The sequence below is a fragment of the Dendrobates tinctorius genome, unplaced genomic scaffold (assembly GCF_039654945.1).
Source record: "Dendrobates tinctorius isolate UK_male_01 unplaced genomic scaffold, ASM3965494v1 ptg000270l, whole genome shotgun sequence".
In the NCBI taxonomy this organism is placed as follows: domain Eukaryota; kingdom Metazoa; phylum Chordata; class Amphibia; order Anura; family Dendrobatidae; genus Dendrobates; species Dendrobates tinctorius.
This window is the reverse complement of record NW_027361937.1, coordinates 8,490,132-8,514,097: the sequence shown is the minus strand read 5'-3', so window position 1 is coordinate 8,514,097 and position 23,966 is coordinate 8,490,132. Positions and strand designations below refer to the sequence as shown.

The window sequence follows — 23,966 nt, the reverse complement described above, 5'->3', positions numbered from 1 at the left end:
ACCCAGTTTTATCAACGCCATCTGAGAGCAGCATAATGTAGGGGCAGAGACCCTGATTCCACCATGTATCACTTACTAGGCTGCTTTCTGCAGTTTTGATAAAATCACTGTTTTATCTGCTGCAGAAATACCAATTCTCTAAATATTGAGCTCTGTATAACCCCACCGACACCACTGATTATCTGCTTTCTATATACACTGTGCATAGGCAGAGAGCTGCCATTTAGTGTTGGGGGCATTGTTACAAAAAGCTGATGAATATGGAGGAATACATGGCAGCAGATTTACTAGCCCTCAAGTGGTAATCTCATGATGATAAACTGATTTTATCAAAACTACTGCAAACAGCCCAGCAAGTAACAAATCACTGGAATCAGGGTCTCTGCTATCACATCATGATTGGGTGTCAAAAACATGCTAACAGATTCCCCTTAATCTCCTGATATTGAAGATCTTCAGGTTCTTGGGCCAGACTGCCACTGATCAAATACTGAGTATAGTCCATCAATTTGCTAATACTGGAAAACCCTTTTAAATCATCATAATAATATCTGAACCTGTCTAAACAAAACAAAATAACATTCCATTTCCTAATATTTGTAATTAACTATTACATATCAGCCTCACAAATGTGGATATTAAATCTACAAATTGTTCTTTTTAGCTGGCTTTAACCCAACATTTGGCCCAGCTTGGGTCAACCTTTACGGCTCTCCACAAAATTACACCTTGAGAGATGTGCACAAGGATTTGAATGAAGGTCTTGGTGAAGGAATATTCTATCGAGGTCGTATTCTCATGGCTGTGAATCTAGAGATTTTTACCAACAACAATATCCAGGAAAAGAAACCACTTCAAGCTCTTAAAAACGCATTCAGTAAGCTGAAAATGAAAAAGAAAAGCAAAAAGTCAAAGGAAAAAGAGAAAGAAAGTGTGGCTGCTGAGAGCGCTGAAGGAGGAGAAGAGGAAGAGAACAAAGAGCAGCCTAGTGTAGTCAAAGTAGAAGTGGATGATATCCTTCCCCTGCCAGAGGTACGTGAGAGGACAAAGCTCAATCTTTGGGTTTTTCAAGATGCATCTTGATAGAGCACCCCAAAAGCCTAATGCTACTTCTGCGCTAAGATATGGTGTCTTATCAACAACTCATCGAACATAATGGTTCTGTCTAAATTTTTTGTGTCCATTGTTCTGTAGAATGCACTGGGTGTTAAGGAAGAATTCCTTCTGTTTGGAGTACTATTCGAAGTGACAATGATTGACCCAACTATTGGGAATAAACCTATGAAATTTGAAATCTCCATAGGTAAGTCTTTAGGCAGTTGCCAATACTCTGGCATTTTTTTTTTACTCAATTTAAAGAAATTTATTGGGATTGATGAAACATAGTTTGTGTTGCTGTTCTAAAGATACAGTAGAGCAACTCTACTAGACGAAATGTTCAGATTCACCATTATGTATCGGTGTCAGTTAGGGTTAGATGATGTTAGAGCAAGCAGCTAAGGCCTGTTTCACACTTCAGTTTTTAGTGTCAGTTAAAATCCGCCAAAAAGGCGGAAAGCGGATCCGTTGCTAACTGATGTGAACGGATGCCACCGGATCCGCCCAATGAAGAATTTTAAAGGAACCACTGCCCGGGAAGGGGAGAGAGAGAGAGAATATTTTTTCTGTCCGCCAGAAATGATTTCAGGGTTAAATTTCCGCCTGACTTCATTCCTCCGGGCATGCGCTGTATAAAAATGGGGATCCTGCAGTACAAAAAACGTTACATGGTCCGTCCAGGCATATCGGCAGACGCAAAAAAATTGACGGATCCGCAAAAAAACGGATCCAACGGATGGCCGTCCATCAAGATCCGCCGGTAATGCAAATCAATGGGGAAAAAAACGGATCCGCCAAAAAAATGGAGGATCCGTTTTTTTGCAAAAACAGCGGATTTTGACTGATGGTCAAAAACGGAAGCGTGAAACAGGCCTGAACCAAACCAATTGCCTCTAACTAGAAGAAGTCTTTTCAGGGTTTTCACTACTATTATATTGATGACCTATCCTAAGGATAGGGCATTGGCATCAGATCAGTGGGGGGTCAAACACCACCACCAATCAGCTGCCAGCAGGTCCAGCAGTGGCCCGATGTAAACGATATATGGAGCAGAACAGCAAAGCTCTATTACACTGATGGTTACTGAAATGTAACACAGATCAGCTCATTATTAAAATAGGTGCTAATCGGAGGTACCCTGATTATACACTGTTTGCATCCGGCAGCTACAAAAGCTGGTGGCAAATGGTAGGAAGGGAAGGAGTGCCAGGTGACCCCAACCGATCTGAAATTGATCACCTATCCTGAGAATAGGCCGTCTCTATTATTGTAGGGTTGGAAAACCCTTTTACTTCTGTGGTTGACCCTTAAATTCACCCTGCAGTTTATAATAATATGTACCCAGAAGGGCCTGTCTGGTTGTGGTCTGCCTTGTCCGCTACATTGTTGGCAGAATCGGTGTTCTTAAGACACCCATACTGTAAGTGTTGTGACGGAGCACAAAGTCACTGACTCCTTCACTTACCCCAGCAGGCCACGGGTATCATTTGTAATATTAGTCGTGAAGTAAATCTTGCTTTCATCGATCCAGGGTAATATAGTAATATGTCCCATCTGGCGCTTGGGGATGGGGACATCATTTGAAAGCACAGTGTGATTTCAAATGTTAGGGCTGAATTTCAGCCTCAGTCCGTACCTGCATGTACCTATAGTATTATCAGATGTCTATCATCAGTACAGTTTCTTTTAACAGTATATTTTATTATGTCTACGTAATACATTTTTCTACTCCTACTGTACAGGAAACTATGGAAAAACAGCAGAAATAATCACAAAACCATCTAAAAAGAAAGCTGATGCAGTCCCGGAAGAGCGTCAGGGTCTGCTTGACGCAGGTTCAGAAGATGAACTTGACGATGACCCAATTAATAATGAGCAAAGCTTCAAGTCGCTATCCCCTCCTAAGAAGCCAGAACGTACAGAACCAGACGAGTAATATAAGCTTAAAATTCTTCATATATTAACCCACAAAAATTCCTCATCTGCCCCTCCCACCACATACAATTGTGCTCAAAAGTTACCATACCCCGGCAGAATTTTTGCTTTCTTGGCCTTTTTTCAGAGACTATGAATGATAACACCAAAACTCATGGTTGGGTGAAGCCATTTATTGCCAAACGACTGTGTTTTTTCTTTTTAAATCATAATGACATTCAAATTACCTTGATAAAAAGTTCACATACCCTATTTCTTAATACCGTGTATTGCCTCCTCTAACATCAATGACAGCTTGAAGTAATTTGTTGTGGTTATGGATGAGGTTCAGGATACTGAGATGGCTACTCCAGAATCTTCACTTTGTGCTGCAGTAGACAATGAAAGGTTGACTTGGCCTTGTGTTTTGGATCGTTATCATGTTGGAGCGTACAAGTACGTCCCATGTGCAGCTTCTAGGCTGATGATTGCGAATTTGCATTCAGTATTTGCTGATAACGTGCTGCATTCATCTTTTCTTCAACTTTGTTCAAGTTTCCTGTGCCTTTGCAGTCACACATCCCCAAAACATCAGCGATCCACCTCCATGCTTTACAGTAGGAATGGTATTTCTTTCATCATAGGCCTTGTTAACCTCTCTCCAAATGTAATGTTTATGGTTGTGGCCAAAAGTTCAATTTTGGTCTTATCACTGCTTATCTCTGTGCTGTTTTGCGTATTGTAGGCAAAATACTTTGTGGAATTTGTGCAGTAATGGCTTTCTTCTGGCGAATCGACCATGCAGCCCATTTTTCTTCAAGTGCCTTCTTATTGTGCTTCTTGAAACAGCCACACCGCTAGTTTTCACAGAGTCCAGTATTTCATGTGATGTTATTTATGGGGTTTTCTTTGCATCCCGAACAATTTTCCTGACAGATGTGGACAAATTTTTTTTGGTCTACCTGATCGTGGTTTTGTTTTTACAGAGCTCCTGATTTTCCATTTGTTAATCACAGTTTGAATGCTGCTGACATTATCAATTCTTTCGATATCTTTTTGTATCCATTTCCTGTTTTATACAGTTCAACTACCTTTTCCGGTAGATCCATTGACAATTCTTTTGCTTTCCCCATGACTCACAGTCCAGAAATGTAAGAGGCTGGATGAAAGATGCAAGAGTCTGTCTGGATCCCAGAAACTCACTCAGATTTTATGCAAACACACTGATTACAAGCAAACAGGTCAGAGGTGAGGATGTTACCTTTAGTAGCCATTCACACCCATTTGTGTCAACTTCTGTGCATGTTATCAGACCAAAATCACCAGGTTATGTAAACTTTTGATTGGGGTCATTTGGATGTTTTGGGGTTTTCATAATGATTTAAAAAGGAGAAAACGTAGTAGTTTGGCAATAAATGGCTTCACCCAATCACTAATCATGAGTGGAGAAAAAGTTTTGACGTTATCATTCATATTCTCTTAAAAAAGGCCAAGAAAGCAAAAGTTCTGCTGGGGTATGTAAAATTTTGAGCACAACTGTAAATGCATGCTCAGCTCATTTGTGCATGCATATGTACTAAATTTGGAGAGAGGATTCCATTTTCACCTGACATCTCTAGTAGTGTCTTAACTTCCTTGATAAAAACGTATAGGGTGTAAAAGTTCAACATATCCAATCCTTTACCCCCAACATCATCTGTTCTGGAGAGTTGGAAGGCACTGATCCACGTAAGATAGTAGACTAATCACTCAGAAATTAGTGGATTTCAACAACTTTTCTCAGTTGTGTATGTGCACTTGTACCTCTAAGAAACCATTTCATATTAGGGAAATGCAGTATACTTGTATAGGATTACTGACTGGGGTCCAGAAACCTTTCTGGCCCGATAGTTATATTCTTTATTATGTAGCTGGAGTTCTCATTGAATCTAAAAATTATTATTATTTATTATTATAGCGCCGTTTATTCCATGGCGCTTTACATGTGAGGAGGGGTATACATAATACATACAAGTACAGTAATCTTAAACAATACAAGTCACGACTGGTACAGGATGAGAGAGGACCCTGACCGCGAGGGCTCACAGTCTACAGGGGATGGGTGAGGATACAGTAGGCGAAGATAAAAAAGGATAAATATGTCTGACTTGAGCATACTAACAACTGATATTAAAAAGCAAATGTGTAGAAACTATTTAGCTACGTGTAATATCAAAATGGGAACTTAACCCCTACATTATCTTGAAAGTATAGATCGTAATTTCTGGTACACATACAGGGCTGAAGCCCCGCTTTGTGTAGCAGTCTACTAAGGGGACTATTGAAGTCATTAAAAAAATACTAAAAATAAAGAAAAACACACAACTTCTTTTGCCCCATTCAAAATAAAACAATAAAAAAAACACATATGTTATCGCTGCTTTCAGAAATGTCTGTTCTATCAAAATATAAAGTAAATTAATCAGATCGGTAAATGGCATAACAAGAAAAAAATCGAAACTCCAGAATTACGTTTTCTTTGGCTGCCACATCATTAAAATAAATGCAATAACAGGCGATCAAAACATCATATCTACCCAAAATGGTATCAATAAAAAAGTTTGCTCAGTATACAAAAATAAGCCATCTCCCAGCCCCAGATCCCCAAAAATTGAAGCTCTGCGAGTCTTAGAAAATGGTGACATATGCATTCTTTTTCTTACCAATTTTGGAATTTTTTTTCACCACTTAAATAAAAAAGAACGTACACATGTTTGGTATCTGCAAACTTGTACTGACCTGGGGAATCATAATGGCAGGTCAGTTTTAGCATTTAGTGAACATGGTAAATAAAAACCCCAAAAAACAATTGTGGAGTTGCACTTTTTTGCAATTTAACCACTCTTGGAATTTTTTTCCTGTTTTCCAGTGCATTATATGGTAAAATCAATGGTGGCATTCAAAATTACAACTTGTCCCGCTAAAAAACAAGATTTCAGTTTGCCCCCCCCCTCCCCCCACCAAAGCGCAGATGCAATTTGCACACTTAGGCCAGGGTCACACTTAACGTATGAAAAATCAGTCAAAGTCTCTCAGCTGAGAGTCGCACGAGTGTTCTCCGAATGGTCATCCGCGTGTAATCTGTTTGCAATCCGATGATGCGATTTCCTCGCATCTCTGTATCCGTATGGCATCCGTATGTCATGCATATGGCTTTACATTTCTCACTGACTTTCCCCATTGAATTAAATGACTCAATGTGCTGAAATGAGGAAAATGTGTGCGTATTTCTCGCTAGCTCCATTGATGGTCCATGTGGTGTCTGATTTTCTCTCGTACCCATAGACTTGCATTGGCGAGACTCGGCCGATATACGCCTACAATCTCAGCATGCTGTGATTTCTCTTGCACGCAAAATATGCCTCCAAAAAAAGCGGTGATGGGAGCTGGCCCATAGATTAACAGTGGTCCGAGTGCTATGTGATGTTTTCTCGCATAGCACTCGTCCGTATTCAACGCTAGTGTGACCCCAGCCTTAGTCAAGTGCCGACAAGCCACTCTCACTAATTCTCTCAATATTCAATGAAAAACTGAGAGAAGCAGGAAGAATAGCTCGTTGTCACAGGAACCTAAGCATGAAAATTTCATATGAGTGAAGTGGCCATGTGAGGACTGCTGGAACCTGACAGTGAGTATATTACATGCTGTTAGGATTGGCTACAGGGCTTCATTTTGAGCACGTTTGAGATGAAAGTCTGTGACTCTATGTGACTGTAGGCTTCTGAATTCTTACAGCGCATGCACTGCACACTTTCAGGATTCTCCCTTGGCAAGAGTGGACAGCCATGTCACCACATGCATGTAATTTGTATACTTCTGGCCACATTCCAACTAGACATGTCTGTCCTCCCTCAATTTATTTTCATTGAGCGAGGCCGCTCATGTCTAGTTAGCACATGACCGCATGTTTGTAAATCGCCAGCACAAGAGAATCCAGACAGTGTGTAGTATGCACTGTGAGAATTCAGAAATCTGCAGTCACATAGAATGACTGCAGACTCATCACAAACATGGACAGCCCCTTTAATGCTCCTAATAAATAAAAATATGAGAATTAGTATCACAAAAAAAATACATCTAGGTACCTTTTTAGATGAATGACTGCAGAGACGTCTCTTTCTTTTTATCTTGATTTTGTCCAGACTTCATGATTACTCTTCCCATCCACAGCTCGTCTCTGCAGACTTCCATCTTCTTCAAGTTTGTGCAGCACATCTTCACATGATGCCCTTAAAGATAGCAGTGTCATTATAATGCTCCTGAATAAAAATATCTGTCCTACACTGAGCCCCTGAATAAATAATTGCCCCCTACTATATTCCCTGAACAAAATATGATCCCCACATTGTCCCTCTTATGGTACATGCTTTCCACACTGTCCCCTCCTTTCCATATTGGGGCTCCTGTTCACTGTGTCCCCCCCTATAGGGCCCAGTCTTTATACTATACCCCCTCCCCACACTCCCCCTCCCTGGATGTGACCTTACACTGTTCCCACATGCTACCCCGCCACACTACTCAGTCTTCATTCTGTGCTCACTCACACTTTTCTCCCCCATACTGTCTCCTCACATTATTCCCCTCAATAGTCTCCTTACACATTTCCTCCTCCCTCCTCATGCTGTCATCTCTCACATCCCCTTCTAACCATACAAATCCTCACGAATCCCACGACTCCCCATACTGTGACTGCAGCCATCACCCCCTTCGCTCCCCATACTGTGTTCGCACCAATACTCCCCATACTGTATCTGCACCCATCTCTCCATACTGTTTCCTCATACATTCTAACCACTTGCCACTCATACTGTGGCTTCAAATCTTTTCCGCTCCCCATATTGTGTCTGCACCTGTCCCTCCCTTGCTCACCAAATGTGTGTCCTCAATTCTTCCCCCCACATAGTAAGTCTTCCCCCTACAGAATAAATCCTCCCCAACAAAATAAATCCTCCTCACAGAATAAATCTTCCCCCACAGAGTAAATCACCTCCCCCACAAAATAAATCCCCCCACAGAATAAATCTTCTCCCCTACAGAATAAATCTCCCCCACATAATAAATCATACTTACAGAATAAATCTGCCCCCCAGAGTAAATCCCCAAGAGAATAAATCTCCCCCCACTGAATAAATCACCCCCATAGAATAAACCCTCCTCACAGAATAAACCTCCCCCACAGAATAAATCTCCCCCCACAGAATAAATCCTACTTACAGAATAAATTTCCACCCACAGAGCAAATCACCTCCACACACACAGAGTAAATTACACTCCTTGAGTAATGCTTGACAGCCAGCTCAGCAGAGAACTGCCGACTCTCAGTCCGGGGGGGTGGCAGAATGTTGTCACCAGGGGAGACACTGACTGCGCCCAGCTGCTGGCTGCACCCGGGGCACATTCCCCTGCAGTTCCACCTTAGATACGTCTCTGGTGTTACTATTACCTCTACATTTGGTCCCTATAAGTAGGTGTAAGTTAGCATATTAGTAGGGCTGTAGGATATTAAGTAGCATAAGGGAGCAATTTATGGATAGTGTGACATTGTGAGGGAGCCCAGGGCTGTAGTCATGGCTCTCAATGGGGGTGTTGTTGCACCCTGGCCCTCCGTCACATACACACAATGTCCCAGTGATAGCATACCTTTTTGTCTGCTTTCCCGTCCATCTGGATCCTCTCTGGTCCAGTGGGGGTTCCTTTCCTGGGGTTCCACACAAATAGAAGCAGAGTCAAATTCCAGCTTAAAACAAACAATTTTACCTAGTTCCTTTCTCAGCTCAGTTCACATTTAGGTACAGCACAAAATACTTCACAAGACATAACATTTTCTGTCCCTGTGCTGTCCCTCACTTCTTAAGGAATATTGCAGGGTCGCACCGTTGTACCTGGTACTACAGCATTCTGTCTGACCAGTATGTTTAACTGTAGGAGTTCCCGGTCCGTTTTGCCCCAGACATGCAGGCGTCTTCCTAAGTAGCTGACCGCCATCATGACAAAGCTGCCCTGTATTGCTTGGCTTCACTGGCAAATATTGCTCCTAGGCCCTGGACGAGCTGGGCTCCTTTACTTGCAATAACGTTATGGAGCTCAACTGCCCTGTCCGGGCTCCCAGGCCCTACTGACTGAAAGCCAGGAAACTCACTAACTTATCCCAGTTGGCCCCTCCTATCTTAACTAATTCCTACTCTAAGTTCCTATTCCTATTGCTGTCCTACAATGCCCCCCTCTAGTGGACTATTCCTATCACTACGCTTTCCTTATCTACACAATACAATATATATATATACATGTCATTATACAGCAGTATTATAATATACATTACACTATCAAATATAGCAGCTTTACATTTCACAGTAAATTTACCAGCTGTCCAGGAACGTACGAACACAGACAAGGAGGGAGAGTGAGCACAGCTAGTCCCTGCACACCCCTTACAACATTGTGGTATCAGCACTAAACCATCCACTAATGCGACTGCTTGTGAATCTAGGCAATATATCACGTAAACCAGGTTATTGAATAGTTTACTTGTCTGTTTGCAGTTCTTACTCTTATATTCGAATGGACAATGACAGGCCATGCTTACATGTGTGGAGCTATTGGGAAGACCACAGCTGGAGGTTGTACAATAGTAACTGGATAGTAAAGATTGCTGAGCGTTTGGTAAGGAAAACAATTTCCCAGCATTACACCCTCCTTTATACACTGCAATTCCTTTAGTACACTATCTGTGAACTGAACTGCTTAGATAAAAAAGAAACTATTAAAGAGAATCCATCAGCAGGTTTTTGCTATGTAATCTAAAGATACAGAATTCAAGGATGTGTCACTTATCAAAGGACATGCTGCACTACTGTTGTTTGCTAACTGTGAAGGATTTATCATGAAGATTAACATTGCTGGACTAGTCTGGCAACTAAGCACCTCACTGTCTATGGACGTTGTACATGAAGAGCCTGGTGTAGGCGGGTTTAGCTTTCTCAACTCTGCTCCATTCTAAATCTAAAAACTCTGATTGTATCACAACTGCTGCACCCAGTAATCTAAATGATACATCATTGGATTCTGGGTTTCTTTGCTTACATTACGCTCCTCTCAGATGAGGTAGCAATAACCTGGTGACAGATTCCCTTTAAGCCCCCCATACACATTACATTAACATTGGTAAAACCTGTCGATATTGCTGTAATGTGTATGGGAGCTCCGGACAATTTTTTGTCAATGGAGATATTGATGTCCAATTTTGGACTGCCGATCCTTTATTTCTTTCGGAGACAATCCAGAAAACAGGAGCACTCGTCCGAACAAGCTCTCCTGTGTATGGGAGAAGCAGCTCAGATGGCTGCATAGTTCAGCCGACAGCCATATCTTGTGTATGGCGGTATTACGTGCCACGTTTCCAAATCACAGCCAATTTGATTGGTCGAAAGCAGGAAGCTCTATATTATTATGTGTAGTGATTGATACAGTGGGGAAAAAAAGTATTTAGTCAGCCACCAATTGTGCAAGTTCTCCCACTTAAAAAGAAGAGAGAGCCCTGTAATTGACATCATAGGTAGACCACAACTATGAGAGACAAAATCAGAAAACAAATTCAGAAAATCCCCTTGTCTGCTTTGGCAAGATTTATTTTTCAAATTATGGTGGAAAATAAGTATTCGGTCATTAACAAAAGTCCATCTCAATATTTTGTTATATATACTTTGTTGGCAATGACAGAGGTCAAACGTTTTCTGTAAGTCTTCACAAGGAAGGCACAAACTGTTGTTGGTATGTTGGCCCATTCCTCCATGCAGATCTCCTTTAGAGCAGTGATGTTTGGGCCTGTCGCTGGGCAACACGGAATTTCAAATCCCTCCAAAGTTTTCTATGGGGTTGAGATCTGGAGACTGGCTAGGCCACTCCAGGACCTTCATATGCTTCTTACGAAGCCACTCCTTCGTTGCGCTGGCGGTGTACTTGGGATCATTATCATACTGAAAGACCCATCCACGTTTCATCTTAAATGCCCTTGCTGATGGAAGGAGGTTTGAACTCAAAATCTCACAATACATGGCCCCATTCATTCTTTCATGTACACGGATCAGTCATCCTGGTCCCTTTGCAGAGAAACAGCGCCAAAGCTTGATGTTGCCACGTCTATGCTTTTGGATGCAACTCAGCATTCTGTCTCTTCCCAACACGACGAGTTTTGTTTCTACCAAACAGTTCTACTTTGGTTTCATCAGACCATATGGCATTCTCCCAATACTCTTCTGGATAATCCAAATGCTCTCTAGCAAATTTCAGACGGTACCGGATATGTACTTGCTTAAGCAAGGGGACACGTCTGGCACTGCAGGATCTGAGGCGTAATGTGTGGCTGATGGTAGCCTTTGTTACAGTCGTCCCAGCTCCCTACTGGTCATTCTCTAGGTCCCCACATGTGGTTCTGGGATTTTTGCTCACCGTTCTTGTGATAATGTTGACCCCACGGGGTAAGATCTTGCGTGGAGCTCCAGATTGAAGGAGATTATCAGTGGCTTTGTATGTCTTCCATTTTCTTATTATTGCTCCCACAGTTGATTTCATCACACCAAGCTGCTTGCCTATTGCAGATTCAGTCTTCCCAGCCTGGTGTAGGGCTGCAATTTTGCTTCTGGTGTCCTTCGACAGCTCTTTGGTCTTCACCATAGTGGAGTTTGGAGTGGGCTGCTTGAGGTTGTGGACAGGTGTGTTTTATACTGATAACAAGTTCAAACAGGTGCCATTACTACAGATAATGAGTGGAGGACAGGAGCCTCTTAAAGAAGAAGTTACAGGTCTGTGAGAGCCAGCAATCTTGCATGTTCTTAGGTAACCAAATAATTATTTTCCACCATAATTTGAAAAATAAATCTTGCCAAATCAGACAAGGTGATTTTCTGGATTTGTTTTCTCATTTTGACTCTCATAGTTGTAGTCTACCTATAATGTCAATTACAGGCCTCTCTCATCTTTTTAAGTGGGCAAAATTGCACAATTGGTGGCTGACTAAATACTTTTTTCCCCATTGTATGTATATCAGTGACTATACATAGTGAGCATGTTTGGCTAGCAAACACATTTCAGACAGCTGTCTTTAGACATTGCAATGATTAAAGACATCTGTCTGAAGCATGTTTGCTAACCAAGTCTTGGCTCTGGATTTGCACCGTTTTAAATTTTTTTGTAACAATAAAGGGTATTTTTTAATCGAACGTCACCCAATCCCTGCGGTCAAACAGCGTTCGCTTCCCTCTTCCCCGCGTTTGGACGAATCACATACATCTGGATTGAGAGCAGCAGCGCTAACTTCCTACGGATGTATGTAATTTGATCACAGGCAAAGAGAGTGAAGCCAGCGAAGATTGACCTCAGGGATCGCGTGACTTAAAGGGGCTCCAAGATCCTATCCCAATATTTAGTAGGTGTAATAATAATAATAATACTAGCAAATGCTTTCAATTATAAATGTAGTATAGTTTTTCTGATTTGCTATGTCTCCTTCCTCCTGTGCAGGCATTGCAGGACCTTAGGTATCCATAGTTACGACCACTAGTAACTAGCTAACTATCACTGTTTAAACTGTCACTGTATAAGTGGTCGTAACCATGATACCTAAGGTCCTGCAATGTCTGTGTAGTACGTGTGTCGACTGGGGGGGGTGGTCCCTTTCGGCTGCGGATCAGATTGGAGAAAGACGCAGAAATCCATTAAATCAGGTCCAACTTTATTGTGTGTCCTCTTGACATCCACAGCAAACACGACAGCTTCTGCTCCTAGGCCCAGGTACCTGTCACCTCCTCCTACTCCTATTTGGCAAAGACCCCTAGGTTCCTTCACTGTGGCTGCCATCAGGCCCACGGCCACAGCGCTTCCCCCAACAGAGTCTGCCCGCTGCGACACTTACTGCTCCTTCAGTGTCCAGCCATCCGGTACCCCCAGGCATCCTTTCGTCAGCGTCCTTCTGACTTGCAGCTGTCCTCTCAGGGCCACCCCCTCTCTGAGTATCCATCTCTCTCCTCTGTCTCTCCTGAGCTCTTCCTTCTTCCATCCTCTCCTGAGCTCTTCTTTCTTCTGTCTCCTCCTGGGTGTCTGTCCCCCCTGGGACTCTCCTTCCTTTTATCTCCTCATCCTGTAAATCCCCTTCCTAGTCCCGTAACTCCGCCCACCATGACTCTGCAGTTTCCCTAGCCTAAAGCTTGCTGTTGAATCCTTTGCTCACTACTCTATGTCCCCATCTTGTGGCCAAAACCTGGTACTACACCATCTTTTGCTAATTCTAGCTGTTGTCCCACACATATACATTCAAGTCAGAATAAAGCATTGTACATATCACCTTTTACTTTTTCCCTCTTTATCAGATTGGTCCATAGGTCAGTCCTCCCCCTACATCTGCACAAGAGGAAAGAAACATAGCGAATCAGAAAAACTATGCTACATTTCTAATTGAAGGTATTTGCTAATATTGTTAGATAGGATAGAATCTTGGAGGTGAGAATACTCCTTTAATAATGTTACATGATCTCCAGGACAGCCAGTGCTGACACCACTGGAACAGCACTGACACCGAAGGTGAGTATAAGACCTTGCTCACACGTTCAGTATTTTACATCAGTATTTGGAAGCCAAAACCAGGAGTGGGTGATAATAGTGGGTGGTGACGTGTTTCTATTATACTTTTCCTCTCATTGTTCCTCTCCTGGTTTTGGCTTATAAATACTGAGGTAAAATTCTGACCAAATAATGAACGTGTGAACGTGGCCTCAGTGTTATTATTTTATTAGGACTAAACAAAGGGATTGAAAAGGAGTTTTCTGTGTAGTGGACAACCCCTTTAACATCACGAGAGAAAAAGCGCTGGGCAATTGAAATGTTACTGCCCAATACTTTTCTACCTGACATCTGGCATTGCAATACTCAACTGGCCTGCATACAAATTAGGGATGACCAGTGTCTCCAAAATCTTCAGCTTCAGCCGAAATACAGCTAATATGTATGGCTAGGTTAAGACTGTAACCATTCCTTGCAGGAAAATGGACTTGATGAGGTGGAGAAGTTGACAAGAAGGCCCAAATCACAACCAGAAATTCGTCTAAAACAAGTTTTTGAAGAATTTGTTGCTGGTTGCAAGTAAATGATTTTGTATTTTTATGAAAATGCCTAAATTGTAAATTTAACCCTGTTTTATGTTCATAAGACTTTACCAAACAGTAACTAGTAACCTACAATATATGATATCAATATCGTAGCAAAATTATGGTATGTTACTGCCCTTACACTTCATAATGTAAAAAATAATCCTGCATCCATAATTTCTCAACACCTATCCATAAAATTTGCCCACATACAAACAAACACACACACACATACATACAGACATGACCGAAAGTGTTGGCACCCTTAAAAATGTCCCACAAAATGAAGCATTTCCCCGAGAAAATTATTGCAATTACACATGTTTTGGTCTAAACATGTTTATTTCCTTCATGTGTATTGGAGCGAAACAAAAAATTGAGAAAAAAGACCACCGTAATTGGGCATCATTTCACGACAGAACCCCAAAAAAGAGCTGGACAAAATTTTTTGGTAAACAACAATTTTCCAACCATGTTGTCACGACTATGTTGCAAGTGTCCCGGGACCAGGACCAGGGGCTTCTTCCTTTTCCCTAATGATAGGCGTGCCCTTGCACGCCCTGTTCCCTGAATAACTTCTGATGATGAAGACGCTGGGGCCATATACCTTGCCTAAGCTCCTGAATCCGCCGTAAGTCTGTACCCTCCCCCCACCCAGGGAAGAGGGAAGTAGTAGTGTACCGTAATACACTAACCAAACTAACAAGGTAATGTGAACAGGGATAAAGGAAATTACAAATCATACAGATATGCTCACACAAACAACAGAGGAATACACTAGGGAGTGGAGGATGGGATGAAACCAAAGTAGAAGAAGAAAGGGAATTAGCACACACCAAAACCTAGCAACAATCATAGATAAATCCACCAAAGACTTACTCAAATAACCAACAATCTTCAGCCATGAAGCAAAAGCTAGGTTTGACAATGAGTGCTTGCCAGGATCCAGATTATATAGGAGATGGGAGTGGCTAACAGAGCACAGCTGAGAGCCTTAATGCAGGAATGCTTCCAAGAGCTCTCAACTGAGCAGATTTACCTCTGCACTGCTAAAAGAAACCTGCACCATTTAATATGAAGGTGAAGGGCTTCTAATCAGTGCAGGAATAGGAGAAATCAGACGCAGTGGTCTTCTGGCTCTTCTCTGTCGTGATGCTCATTCAAACTCAGCTGTAGCAAGTAACAGGTGTGGAAAATATGAAACCAGATAAAAAGGGGAGAAATTGACTCAATCTTTGCATTGTGTGTCTGTGTGTGCCACACTAAGCATGGAAAACATAAAGAGAAGAAGAGACCTGTTTGAAGACTTCAGAACCAAAATTTTTGAAAAATATCAGCAATTACAATGTTACAAGTCCATCTCCAGAGATCTTGATCTTCCTTTGTCCACGGAGTGTAACATAATCAAGAAGTTTACAACCTATGGCACTGTAGCTATTCGCCCTGGACTTGGATGGCAGAGAAAAATGGATGAAAGGTTGCAATGCAAGATCGTCCAAATGGTGGATAATCAACCCCAATCAAGTTCCAAAGAAATTAAAACTGTACTGCAGGCTGAGACATCAGTGTCAGGGAGAACTATCTGTTGACATTTGAATGAAATAAAATGCTGTGACAGGATACCCAGAAGGACTCCACTACTGACACACAGACACAATAAAACTAGACTGCAGTTTGCCAAAATGTACATGAGGAATCCAATATCCTTTTGGGAAAACGTCTTGCAGACAGATGACACCAAATAGAGCTTATTGGTAAAGCACATCATGCTACTGTTTACCGCACATGGAATGAGGCCTACAAAGGCAACAATACAGTATCTACAATCAAATATGGTGGAGGTGTAAATATGCTTTGGTGTTGTTATGCTGCCTCTGAGACTGGATGCCTTGACTGTGTGCAATGCATCATGAAATCTGAAGATTACCAAAGGATTTTGGGTCACAATATAGTGCCCAGTGTCAGAAAACTTGGTACTTCAAGAAGCACTCAGAAATTAATGGAAACAAAGCACTGGAGAGTTCTGAAGAGGTCAGCAATGAGTCAGGATCTAAATCCCATTGAACACCCGTGGAGAGATCTTACAATTGCTGTTGGGAGAAGGCACCCTTCAAATATGAAAGACCTGGAGCAGTTTGCAAAAGAAGAATGGTCTAAAATTCCACTTGAGAGGTGTAAGAAGCTTGTTGATGGTTATAGGAAGCGATTTGTTGCAGTTATTTATTTCAAAGGGTGTACAACCAAATATTAATTTTGTTTGGCCCATCTTTGGGGTTTTGTGCGAAACTATATCCAATTTGCCTTTTTTTCTCTGTATTTTTTGTGTTGTTTCAATACACACAAGGGCAATAAACATGTGTATGACAAAAGATTTGTGATTTCCATAATTGTCTGGGAGAAATACTTCATTTCCTGGAACAATTTCAAGGGTGTCAACACTTTTGGCCATGACTGTGTGTATGTGTGTATATATATATACATATATATATATACATATATAAACTGTACGTAAGTATGTGTGTATATATATATATATATATATATATATATACAGTTGTGGCCAAAAGTATTGACACCCCTGCAATTTTGTCACATAATACTCAGTTTCTTCCTGAAAATTATTGCAAACACAAATTCTTTGTTATTATCTTCATTTAATTTGTCTTAAATGAAAAAAACACAAAAAGAATTGTCCTAATGCCAAATTGGATATAATTCCACACCAAACATAAAAAAGAGGGTGGACAAAAGTATTGGCACTGTTGTAACTTACCTGTGGCACCTAACAGGTGTTGGCAATAAATAAATCACACTTGCAGCCAGTTGACATGGATTAAAGTTGACTCAACCTCTGTCCTGTGTCCTTGTGTGTACCACATTGGGCATGGAGAAAAGAAAGAAGGCCAGAGAACTGTCTGAGGACTTGAGAAACCAAATTGCGAGGAAGCATGAGCAATCTCAAGGCTACAAGTCCATCTCCAAAGACCTGAATGTTCCTGTGTCTACCGTGCGCAGTGTCATCAAGAAGTTTAAAGCCCATGGCACTGTGGCTACCCTCCCTAGATGTGGACGGAAAAGAAAAATTGACAAGAGATTTCAACGCAAGATTGTGCGGATGTTGGATAAAGAACCTCTACTAACATCCAAACAAGTTCAAGCTGCCCTGCAGTCCGAGGGTACAACAGTGTCAACCCGTAATAAACAGAGCTGTCTCCAGATTTATACATTCACATTTCAAAAATTGGCGCCATTAATGACATGTGATGCACCACAGAGGTCAAAGATCAGAACAATTCAAATGTCAAAAAATGTCAAAAATAATTCATCTATGGTTGATAAAATCAATTATACCTTTATTTTTTATTACAGAAACTCTAAAACTGGAATTTAAAAATTTAGAGTTTCTGTAATAAAAAATAAAGGTATAATTGATTTTATCAACCATAGATGAATTATTTTTGACATTTTTTGACATTTGAATTGTTGAAATGTGAATGTATAAATCTGGAGACAGCTCTGTGTATTCATATGACATCCCCTGAGGAAGAAGTGTTATAGACTTCGAAACGCGTAGGGAATAAAGGGTTAACTTATTAACCTGGTTTGGATATGAAATCTGTCTGGCAGCGCACCTAAAAGTCCAAGAATTTATTCCAAAGAATTTATGTGGCGGTCACCGATGTGGACCGTTGGACGTGCAGCAGGCTGACATACCGACTATACAGGCTTGACTCTCTCCTGGAAAGGGTGAGTATAAAACTTTAATATTACATACAAGTTTGCCCGGATAAGACCCTATTGCGCTCTTGTTTTAGCCTATAGTGTGAACAAGATAGAACACCTGTGGAGAGATCTAAAAATGGCAGTTTGGAGAAGGCACCCTTCAAATATCAGGGACCTGGAGCATTTTGCCAAAGAAGAATTTTCTAAAATTCCAGCAGAGCATTGTAAGAAACTCATTGATGGTTACCGGAAGTGGTTGGTCGCAGTTATTTTGGCTAAAGGTTGTGCAACCAAGTATTAGGCTGAGGGTGCCAACACTTTTGTCTGGCCCATTTTTGGAGTTTTGTGTGAAATGATCAATGTTTTGCTTTTTGCTTCATTCTCTTTTGTGTTTTTTCATTTAAGACAAATTAAATGAAGATAATGATACCAAAGAATTTGTGATTGCAATCATTTTCAGGAACAAACTGAGTATTATCTGACAAAATTGCAGGGGTGTCAATATTTTTGGCCACAACTGTGTATATATATATATATATATTGTTAGGAAATAGACACTGATATAATCATTACAATACTAGTCAAACATAGACACCAATATCATATTGATTTATATCGTGATACATTTTACTGCTCAGTAACACAAAAAGACCTAGTTAAAAAGACAAAGACATTCCTATTCCTTCTACACCTTGGAAATCTAGAAACATTGAAAGGGTCACAACTTATTTATTAACAAATTTCATTTTACAAACTGCATACATTATTTCATATATCTACCAGACCTAATGAAACTTGTGAGCTTATTTTGAAATCTGTGTCACACTGGCTGTATAATCCTGATAGTAAGATGAACCTGATATGAGTCCTGGTAGAGATAGCGAGAGTTCATAAGTTTAAAGGCCCCGTCAAACACAGCGAAATCACCAGCGAGATCGCTGATTTTGTGACGCCACAGCAATCTTGCCAGTGATATCGCTGTGTGTAACATGGATCAGCGACCGGCCCCCCTGCCGGGTTTCGCTGATCGCACTCGAACGTCCTGGGCCATTTTTTGATCGTTGGTCTCCCGCTGGCCAGTGCGCTTCGTTTTGTGTGACACCGAGAGACCAACGATCAGCGATGCTGGGAGCTGGTTTCCAATGTAAACAGCGGGTATCTAAGAGCCGCACTGCTCTTAGTTACCCGCTGTTTACCTTGGAAACCAGCTTGCTCGCTGGTGGGTCTGTCTATGTGACAGCTCACCAGCGATCAGCTAGCTATGTCCCAGCGATCCCATCCACGTCGGATCGTTGGTGGGATCGATGGTTCATTGAGGCGTGTAACGGGCCCCTAAGTGTAGTCTCTACCAACCAATCCAGCCTAATTGATAGCTGCAGCTTGCACTGAGCAGTGTGAGATGATCAGATGCAGAGGAGGGACACTGATGAGCAGTCAATCAGGTTGGGTGAGCAGTGATAGAGTTTAAACTTTCAGGAAAAATTATACAGCCCTCTCTGACATGAATTTTCAAAGTAAGTTAACCAGTTTTGTCAGGTCTAAGTGATGTATCTAATAATGTCCAGTTTTTATTATGCAGTCAGGTAACAAATTCACTTTAGGTTCAAGTTTCAACTAAGATGTTTCAGGGGGCCTCTGAGCACTATTGATTTGGTTAGTTTGTGTTGGTTTGCAGACTTTGATTAAATATATAGATGTGATAATAACTAATTTTGAGGTCATTGTGCTATTTGCAGGCAATTCTCTCTCAGTGCTGGGAAGAAAGCCATGGCCCGACCAAACAACCTTGATCAATGCAGGATGAAATCTCTTCCGCACAACATTGTAAGTCTGTTTCAGGGATAAAAAGAATTTCTGCTTCCTATAAAGTGGACAATCAAACCAAAAAGGAGGCACTTTAAGAACTCTTTTGCTAACTCAGCTCTACTTCTCGTATTTCTTACATGAAAACTGTCAGCGTACCAGAATAACATGAGAGATAGACTCCCTCATCACAGAAAATAAATCGGGCACCTGGAGAAGAGTCAGCTGTGCCGCTTGTCCCTGCTTGGCACGGCTTGATTTGCAAGTGGAGCCGGGCAAGGAGAAGCAAGTGGGAGGTTACCCAGTAGACCCTTCTCCTTTCGCTTGGACTCTTGTTTTTGTAACCCACAGTTCTAAAACTGCTTAAGTCAAATTTATTAATGAGTGCTTGGCTTTCAATAAATTTGCTGCATCCTGGAGTATCCATGTGCAACAAACGGTAATTTGGACAGGCTGTGAGCTCACATAGATTTCTCCTAAAATTGATGCCAATTTTTAGGTGGCATGCCAGCTGTGGCTTGTCAAGGTAAGGAGACTTATTCGCCTTGCAATGCTCCTCTGGGAAAATAATTCCAGAAACCTTACTTCTTAGACCCTAGTCCAGAGCCTCTCACCTTGCCAAATCAGATCTCATACTTTGCACTGACGAGAGCCAACAGCTCGAAACACCGTGTCTGCAAATTGAGATTCTGATTTGGCTTGTATCCTAAGTCATACTACAAGACTCGTTAAAGGGTTGATTGTGACTTGTAGGATCGCTACTACCAATAGGTGGCGCTGTAGAGTAAAAGTCCTCTTTCTTTCTGAAGAGGCAATTTGCATATAATTTTTAGGTGTAAATTATAGTAAATCTGTTGTGCTGTATTAGCATCACTCTTTTTCACTATGCTCCCCTCATGTAAAATTGTAAAAAAATTAATTTTTTTTGGGCAATACGTAAGTCAACATCTCTGACTTGCAGGTATGCGGTTAATCTGCAGGTTAGTAACGTTCTCACACCATGTGGCTGCCCTACTGAGAGCCCCGCTGCCAGGAGGAAGTGAACTTTATTCCATCATGCAAGCTCGCACTTTCAGTCATAGGGGTGGGCCGGCATGGGCTCAGTCACCCCTCTGTGCATAAGAGCACCAGCTTAACAATGCCTCTGGTACTGACTGAAAGCCAGCTCTAAAGAAACCACTGGAGCCATAGGCAGAGGAGGACATGACTTGGGGATGGGTGGACCTTTACTCCTGCAGCTTTTTTGGTATAGTCGTATAGATGTTAACCCCTTCACCCCCAAGGGTGGTTTGCACGTTCATGACCGGGCCAATTTTTACAATTCTGACCACTGTACCTTTATGAGGTCATAACTCTGGAACGCTTCCATGGATCCTGGTGATTCTGACATTGTTTTCTCGTGACATATTGTACTTCATGTTAGTGGTAACATTTCATTTAAATAACTTGCGTTTATTTGTGAAAAAAACGGAAATTTGGCAAAAATTTTGAAAATTTCGCAATTTTCCAACTTTGAATTTTTATGCCTTTAAATCACAGAGATACGGCACACATAAAACTTGATAACTAACATTTCCCACATGTTTACTTTACATCAGCACAATTTTGGAACCAAAATTTTTTTTTGTTAGGAAGTTATAAGGGTTAAAAGTTGACCAGCGATTTCTCATTTTTACAACACCATTTTATTTTTAGGACCACATCACATTTGAAGCCACTTTGAGGGGTCTATATCATAGAAAATACCCAAAAGTGACACCATTCTAAAAACTGCACCCCTTAAGGTGCTCAAAACCACATTCAAGAAGTTTATTAACCCATTAGGTGCGTCACAGGAATTTTTTTGAATATTTAAAAAGAAATGAACATCTAACTTTTTTTCAAAAAAAAAAACTTCAGGTTCAATTTTTTTTATTTTAACAAGGGTAACAGGAGAAATTGGACTGCAAAAGTTATTGTGCAATTTGTCCTGAGTACGCTGATACCTGATTTGTGGGGGGGAACGACTGTTTCGGCGCATGGCAGAGCTCAGAATGGAAGGAGCGCCGTTTGACTTTTTCAATGCAAAATTGGCTGGAATTCAGATCGGACGCCATGTCACGTTTGGAGAGTCCCTGATGTACCTAAACAGTGGAAACCCCCTACAAGTGACCGCATTTTGGAAACTAGACCCCCCAAGGAACTTATCTAGATATGTGGTGAGAACTTTGAACCCACAAGGGCTTTACAGAAGTTTATAACGTACAGCGGTACAATTAAAAAATCATATTTTTTCCACAAAAATGATCTTTTCACCCCAATTTTTATTTTCACAAGGGTAACAGGACCCTAAAAGTTATTGTACAATTTGTCCTGAGTATGCTTATACCACACATGTGGGGGTAAACCACTATTTGGGCGCATAGCAGAGCTCGGAAGGGAAGCAGCGCCATTTGACGTTTTTGGCTGGAATTGAGATCGGACATCATGTCGCGATTGGAAAAACCCTGATGTACCAAAACAGTGGAAACCCCCCACAAATGACACCATTTTGGAAACTAGACCCCCTAAGGAACTTATCTAGATGCGTGGTGAGAACTTTGAACCCCCAAGGGCTTCACAGAAGTTTATAACATAAAGCCGTACAATTAAAAAATCATATTTTTTCCACAAAAATGATCTTTTCACCCTCAATTCTTATTTTTCCAAGGGTAACAGCACCGTAAAAGTTATTGTGCAATTTGTCCTGAGTACGCTGATACCCCACATGTGGGGGTAAACCACTATTTGGGCGCATGGCAGAGCTCGGAAGGGAAGCAGCGCCATTTGACGTTTTTGGCTGGAATTGAGATCGGACACCATGTCGCGATTGGAAAACCCCTGATGTACCTAAACAGTGGAAACCCCCCACAAATGACACCATTTTGTAAACTAGACCCCCCAAGGAACTTATCTAGATGTGTGGTGAGCACTTTGAACCCCCCAGTGCTTCACAGAAGTTTATAACGCCCGGGCGTGAAAATAAAAAATTCGTATTTTTTCCACAAACATGATCTTTTAGTCACCATTTTTTTATTTTCCCAAGGGTAACAGGAGAAATTGGACCCCAAAAGTTGTTGTCCAATTTGTCCTGAGTATGCTGATACCCCATATGTGGGAGAAAACTACTGTATGGGCACACATCGGGGCTCGGAAGGGAAGTAGTGACGTTTTGGAATGCAGACATTGATGGAATGGTCTGCGGGTGTCATGTTGCCTTTGGAGAGCCCCTAATGTACCTAAACAGTAGAAACCCCCCACAAATGACCCCATTTTGAAAACTAGACCCCTAAGGAACTTATCTAGATGTGAGGTGAGCACTTTGAACCCCCAAGTGCTTCACAGAAGTTTATAACGCTCGGACGTGAAAATAAAAAAATCATTTTTTTCCACAAAAATGATGTTTTTGCCCCCAATTTTTTATTTTCCTAAGGGTAACAGGAGAAATTAGACCCCAAAAATTGTTTTGCAATTTGTCCTGAGTAGGCTGATACCCTACATGTGGGGGTAAAACACTGTTTGGGCGCATGGCAGAGCTTGGAAGGGAAGGAGCACCATATGACTTTTTCAACTCAGAATTGGCTGGAATTGAGATCAGACGCAATGTTGCATTTGGAGAGCCCCTGATGTGCCCAAGCAGTGGAAACCCCCAATTCTAACTCCAACCCGAACCCCAACACACCCCTAACCCTAATCTCAGCCCTAACCCTAACCCTAACCCTAACCCTAGCCCTAACCCTAGCCCTAACCCTAATGGAAAAATGGAAATAAATACATAATTTTAAATTTTATTATTTTTCCCTAACTAAGGGGGTGATAACGGGGGGTTTGATTTACTATTTATGGCGGTTTTTATGTTTGGCAGCTGTCGCACGCTAAAAGACGCTTTTTATTGTAAAAATAGTTTTTGCATCACCACATATTGAGAGCTATAATTTTTCCGTATTTTGACCCACCGAGTCATGTGAGGTCTTATTTTTTGCGGTACGAGTTGACGTTTTTATCTGTACCATTTTCGGGCACGTGACATTTTTTGATCGCTTTTTATTCCGATTTTTGGGACCCAGAATGAACAAAAATCAGCGTTTCATGAATTTCTTTTGGGGGAGTGCGTTTACACCATTCCGCGTGCGGTAAAGTTGATAAAGCGGTTTTATTCTTCGGGTCAGTACGGTTACAGCGATACCTCATTTAGGTCGTTTTTTTATGTTTTGTCGGTTTTATGCAATGAAAACT

General features: G+C 41.4%; 1 protein-coding gene across 1 annotated transcript in view; it reads left to right on the top strand.

The window, feature by feature from the left end:
* The window catches only part of LOC141069645 (fer-1-like protein 4), a 232,535-nt gene that overhangs the window by 99,245 nt on the left and 109,324 nt on the right, over positions 1-23,966 (top strand). The window contains exons 16-21 of the mRNA XM_073559385.1: positions 665-1,032; positions 1,195-1,303; positions 2,841-3,030; positions 9,591-9,711; positions 14,081-14,181; positions 19,646-19,733. Coding sequence (XP_073415486.1) covers positions 665-1,032; positions 1,195-1,303; positions 2,841-3,030; positions 9,591-9,711; positions 14,081-14,181; positions 19,646-19,733 — 977 coding nt within the window. The remainder of the gene's footprint in view (positions 1-664; positions 1,033-1,194; positions 1,304-2,840; positions 3,031-9,590; positions 9,712-14,080; positions 14,182-19,645; positions 19,734-23,966) is intronic.